The sequence below is a fragment of the Eretmochelys imbricata genome, chromosome 6, assembly GCF_965152235.1.
Source record: "Eretmochelys imbricata isolate rEreImb1 chromosome 6, rEreImb1.hap1, whole genome shotgun sequence".
In the NCBI taxonomy this organism is placed as follows: domain Eukaryota; kingdom Metazoa; phylum Chordata; order Testudines; family Cheloniidae; genus Eretmochelys; species Eretmochelys imbricata.
This window is the reverse complement of record NC_135577.1, coordinates 59,065,560-59,071,366: the sequence shown is the minus strand read 5'-3', so window position 1 is coordinate 59,071,366 and position 5,807 is coordinate 59,065,560. Positions and strand designations below refer to the sequence as shown.

Sequence of the window (5,807 nt, the reverse complement as noted above, 5' to 3'; positions counted from 1 at the left end):
GAATTTTTTTTAAGGAAAGATTCAATCCTGTTCACATGATTTCGGGGTCAAGGGCTTTAAGAAAAAGACTATCTCAAGTCTGATCTTAAAATCACGAGAGTTGGCAACACTGTTTTTAAAACCCAGTGTTCTATCTAATTTGCCTCCCATCCTCCTCGTTCCTCAGTGAGCTCTGTGAGCAGTGCTAACAAAGTGTAGCTGTGTCCACAACTTCTGGGAAATCCAGGTGAGACACACACCTGACTAGAGCCAAAAGCGTTATTCAGGCTGAGAAATCCTTCTCTGAGCGCAGTGATTTTCAACCTTTTTTTATTTGCAGACCCCTAAACAATTTCAAACGCAGGTGCAGACCCCTTTGGAGATCTTAGACATAGTTTGTAGACCCTCGGGGGTCCGCAGACCACAGGTTGAAAACCACTGTCCTGTGAATCCCAGGGAAATTGGTCCTGTGATGCATAGAGGGCAACTATGGGGGATACAGATGATGGGGGATTCCCAACACAGCACTCTTTAGGAGGACAGACTATCTGCTTAGTGACTGCACAACCACTATTATCTGACAGGTTTCAGAGTAGCAGCTGTGGTAGTCTGTATTCGCAAAAAGAAAAGGAGTACTTGTGGCACCTTGTTAGTCTCTAAGGTGCCACAAATATACTCCTTTTCTTTTTACTATTATCTGAGGCACTCAAGAAGCACCCAGAATCTGTATGGTGACATGGTGCTGGTTGCTTGAGACCATACTACTAGAACAATTCCTTGCAGAATACAGGAGTGAGTCCTATCCATACACACAGCAGCGAATATGCATGGAGGGAGAAGGGTAATGTCCTTCATGCAGCCACATCTGAGCTCAGTGCTGAGAATCTCAGCAATTCCACTGATACGAGACCTGATCACTTAAAAAACATGAAACTATGGCTCTCAGAACGTGATTACAGGCCAACAAGTCTGAGGGGAGAGGCTACACCTACAATGACAATTCAGTGTCAGGTTCAGAGACAGGCAATAGTGAAAGGCCAGGACTACTACCATGCTGAAGCAAGTAGAAGGAATATAGGGTCTCCCTGTGTACCAGGAGCACGGCAGAAACCACTATTTATCTTGCACACTTTGCCAGCTCTGCAGACCAAAACAGTCCCCAAGGTTCCAATCCACACTTTTATTAAACAAGTTTGACAATCACAGGTTGGTATTTGCAACCTAAAATGTATCCCAGTAGAAAAATTAATTAACAGAGACCATGGAAAAAAATTCATCCCCTGACCAAAAAAAATGAGGCCTTCAATGAGGCAAATGTGATTCAGAACTCCAGTGAGGTTTAGGCTCCTGGAATCAGGAACAATTCACCCAGCAAGAGGAGGAGTGGAGAAAAGAGAGAGAGAAAAAAATGTCCTACTGCTTTCATAATAATGGCCTGGTACTCTTTGGGACTTTTTAGGGCACAGCGGGATAGATCACACCAGCTCTCGCCATGCCCCACTTTAGTAATCCTTGGAAGGTGAAGGAGCTCAAAGGTTAGATAAAGCTGAAACAGTATTTAGTAGGGAGGAAGAATCGATGTCTGAATCAAGATGAGAAAAAGGTAGCTCTGCTGTAGCCACAATGGCACTTGAATGAGACAGGGTGGGACACAGAGGTTTCTGTGCTAATCAGACTCTTAAGTGGGAGCCTGGGTATGAATTCAGCCCAACTGCATTCACCCCTCCTCTGGGATTTCTTGGTAAAAGAGTTGCAACTTCTCAGTTAGTTCTTGGTGCAGCTGAATTATGGCATTTTCCATGCTCAAGCATCAGTTTTCACGCAGTTGGCACCCCTTCTAGTGAGGATCACCAGGTAAGGCAACCATTGAGGGGCAGAGAGCAATACACCCTGAAACTGGCCTAATTATGAGAGCATTATTGCCAGAAAGGCAACTCTATCCCTAATACAGAAGGCCAATGAGAAATGACTTGAATTCCCCAATTCATTATTATGGGGTACTCACCCCAGAACAGCAAATGGTTCAGAAACCCACAAGAAAAGAGAGCCAGCTACTCTTTCACCAAGGCAGAGTCCCAGGTACCCAGTAAAGGAAGGACCCAGCAATATTATGTGAAAGGGCCAGCACCACTCCCCTGCCCAACACAAGGAATGTTGCTAGCTTTTGGAAGTTTGATAAAAATCCTTTCCCATCCTTTTAGTCATTTATTGGACAAGCAAACCCCTTGGGCATGGGAGAAAAACAGAATTAACATACAACCTTGAAGGATCCACACCAGGAAATACTGTGTCCTTGGACAGGCAATTTAGAGGTCCCAGAACTGTTGGTGAGGGGATTTCCAAGTGTATATTGCAACGGTGTAGGAACAGGAAGGACATCCATTTTCATTTATAATTAAAGCTAGGTTATGTCACAGAGGTCACGGAAGTCACGGATTCGGTAAATTCCGGAGACCTCTATGACATTCTCTGCCTCAGCCCAGGGTGGTGGGGCCAGAGCTATCAGCTGCTGTGTCTCCCCGCCCCCGCAGCCCTCAGCTGCCGGGGGGAGGGCTTGGCCCTCAGGCGGCAGGTGCTGTCCCCCTTCCCTGCAGCAGTGCTCAGGCTCTCGTTCTTCATCCCCATCCCCAGGCTTCAGTCATCCCCTATTCGCCCTCCCATTATTTTTAGTAAAAGTCACAGACAGGTCGTAGGTTTCCGTAAATTTGTGTTTATTGCCCACGACCTGTCTGTGACTTTTACTAAAAATAACTGTGACAAAATCTTAACCTTACTTATAATAGGAGGCAGGAGTAGCCTGGAAAGTCTGGCTACCTGCCCCTCCCCTACATTTAGGTGCAAGATCTCACCACTTCAATTCGTGGCTAATCTAGAAGAAGCCATTATCTGTTCCCAGTTACACACACCTCATGCCCTTTTCCCTCTCCATCACCAGGGGAGCAGCTCGGTGTCCATATGGTGTTTAAATGGTAGCAGCAGTTTAAAGAAGCCCCAGTACTGACAGAAGGTTCCCCTAATACACCCTCGTCCCATCAACAAATGCCCTCTCCTGTTCAAGAAACAGGGTGAAATCCAAAGGAAGTAACATTCTCCTCCCCATCACAATTTTAGTAAACACACTGTATACACGGGACACCTTTGGTTTCACTCTCGACACCCCTTCCTATGCATTGCATAGTTCAATGTTTTCCTGCCCTGAAGGTTTCTGATCCTGGCTTCTTTCCCATTGAAGCTCCACTCCATAGGCACAGCAGCAGAGTTGCAGACTGGAGCTGGCCTAGACGCCAGTCTCATTTTTCTCGCCTGTTTTTGGAGTGGATTCCTCCTGTGCCTTCTTCATCTCCAGCCCTTTCACCCACGTGTAGGCAAAGGAGCCTCCCAAAACCATCATGTTGCTCGTCCACCACAGGAAGCTTTTGGTCTCCTCATAGTAGCAGACAGCCAGCACTGTCTGGGCACAAGCCTTGGCCGTCCCAGACACATTGTGGGTGAGTGGGCTGGTGAACTTGATCTGGAGTCCCGTCACGTAACCGATTGCAAAGCCGAGCACTCCTCCCAGGGTCATCATGCCCCAGAAACCAGGGTTCCCCAGCTTGTCAAAATGGTAGAGGGTGTGGAACTCACCAAGCAGCAGCATGAGGGGCAAGAATAGAACACAAGCATTCATATTGTTGTAGAAGGTCAGGCGCCAGATGCTGCCATCCACGGCGGGCAGCACTTTCTTGGTGTAGATGGCATTGAGTGAGACACAGAGACTTGCCAGGATCCCAAAGATTACGCCGACCCATGACAGAGTGCCCTCTGCTCCCTCTTGGTCTATTCCCAGCCAGAACCCACCTGCAACCATACAGAATTAGTGACATACTGAAAGGGAATTAGAGACACCAGAGATCCAAACACTACACACACTCCCTTAAAAAAATCCATTGCTAGTTGCTTTTAAATGGGTCTATGACTCTTTCTCCCCACCACCTTATATGGAGGAAGATAACCCGAGTGCAGCACCAAGGTTAAGATTCTCCTGTTTGGGTTTTTGTTTGTTTGTTTTGTTTTTATAATCTTTACAATCTCAGGAATGTCAAATCTTGTCTTCACTGGTTTTGTCTGAGGTTTTTTTTTAATGCTTAAGAACTGAAAACTCCCTAAGAAGTAAACCAGTCTAACTAAAACTTCTATCAGTTGCTCAACTTTCACTCTCTTGGCTCTAGGGCTGTCATTATTTCTCTACTTTTCCAGTCACTAGAGAGTCTTTCAGCCTAGAGAGAAACCAAATTTCTAAAGTTAAAAAAAAGGGGGCATACCTTACAAGACAAACAAAAAACAAAACAAACATCTCCAAAAACCTCCCAAGCTCTTTTTCTCCATAAATTGGGGGACAGAGGGGCAGAAAGGGGAAGGAGGAAAGGTATAAGCTCAACTATTTTTTCTTTGAAGGTCACCTTTGAAGTTCATCCACTTTTGAGCTGTTGCAAGACATCATACTGGACACACAGGTATAGCCAGACTCAACAGACTCTACTCACCTATAATGACCCCACAGGTTATCAGGGCATACAGAGATGTGCTTTGCTTGAGGAGCAGATAGGAGAGCAGGACATTGAAGACAGTGGTGAGCGAGCGCCCCACGTTGTAGAAGGCCACACCAACATATTTGAGGCACAGGTTGTTGAAGGTGATCATGCTGATGAAGACCACAGAGAGGGGGAGGATGCTGCGGGACGCCTTGAGGTCCATGCGGATGGAGGGGAAGTCCAGGTAGCCCAGTGGGCAGCAGGAGGCCACCAGGCTGAGGGCCTTGCAGAAGAAGACAGTGACAGCACACTGATAGAAGGTGACAAAGAGCGGGGTGTCGAGGCGCAGCGAGGGGCTGTCCAGGAGGTACTTGTTGAGGAAGACCATGGTGATGGAGATGAACCAGTAGAGAGAGACTACCAAAGCGATCTGGACAGCCTTCAACAGGAAGGGGGTCTCCCTGCTGCTGCTGCCACCCTCCTCCTGCTGCAGCAGGGAGTCAGAGGAGCCGCTCAGAGCCATCCTGAGGATCCCAGAGCGCTTTAGCTGCGTCCTGTTCATGGTGCAGGGGGGGGAAGCAGAGAAGCTGGGGTCAGTCAGGCAGAGCGGGATCCCGGCCCGGAGAGGGGCAGCCCCCCTGCGCTGCTGGGACCGAGTGCGCCCCTGTGCGCTGCAGCGCAGCGGGGACACACCGTGGGGCGCGGGGTCGCACAGGCGGAGGCTGGAGCCAGGGACCTGTGGGCGGAGCCGCGCTCACTTCCTCACCCGCCCCAGCGCTCGGCTCCGCCCACACAGGCGCTGCGCCGTGGTAACAGCTTAAAGGGGACGTGTCCTGCCAGAGCCAGGTCCCTGGCTCAGACACCCACCGCCCTGCCCGGGGTCCCGGTCCCGGAGCCCCCCGCACTCTGATCTGTCGCTCACCTTCCTCCTGTGCAGGGGGCTCCTCCTGCTGCTGCTGCTGCGACCTGGCTTTCCGGATCGCTGTCGCTTCCTGATCCTGCACCTGCAGCCCCGCCTGCTACCCTGGGGCCCTTGATTCACGCCCCCCGGGGATGAGGCGTCACGCTCCCGTTCGCTGCTGCCCGCCTGCTCCCTCCCTCCCTTGGGGACACCTGCAAGTGCAGCCCGGCTCCCTCTCACCTGCCCAAGGGCACAATAACGTTTGGGTCGGAAACACGGCAAGGGCAAGGAAAGCCGTTTCCAGCGGGATTTTTTCCAATCCAAATTGTCTGTGATCGTTCCTGTCTTGCTAAAGCCCATTTATACAATCCCTTAATTTTGGGCCAGCCTTGAGCGTGACTTTTAAACCTAAGCAA

The 5,807-nt window shown here is 49.6% G+C and overlaps 1 protein-coding gene across 2 annotated transcripts; it reads right to left on the bottom strand.

Moving 5' to 3' along the window:
- Positions 1–1,144: 1,144 nt before the first annotated feature.
- On the bottom strand, positions 1,145–5,523 carry SLC35C1 (solute carrier family 35 member C1). Of its 2 annotated transcripts, XM_077818588.1 has the most exons (3): positions 5,413–5,523; positions 4,503–5,044; positions 1,145–3,816 (listed from the first exon to the last, which is right to left on the bottom strand). In XM_077818588.1, the coding sequence occupies exons 2-3, from the start codon at positions 5,011–5,013 to the stop codon at positions 3,257–3,259; spliced, it is 1,071 nt and encodes a 356-aa protein (XP_077674714.1). In that variant the 5' UTR covers positions 5,014–5,044; positions 5,413–5,523; the 3' UTR covers positions 1,145–3,256. The 2 variants fall into 2 exon arrangements, with proteins under 2 accessions (XP_077674714.1, XP_077674713.1); XM_077818587.1 differs by lacking the exon at positions 5,413–5,523 and having other exon boundaries at positions 4,503–5,212.
- Positions 5,524–5,807: the final 284 nt, after the last annotated feature.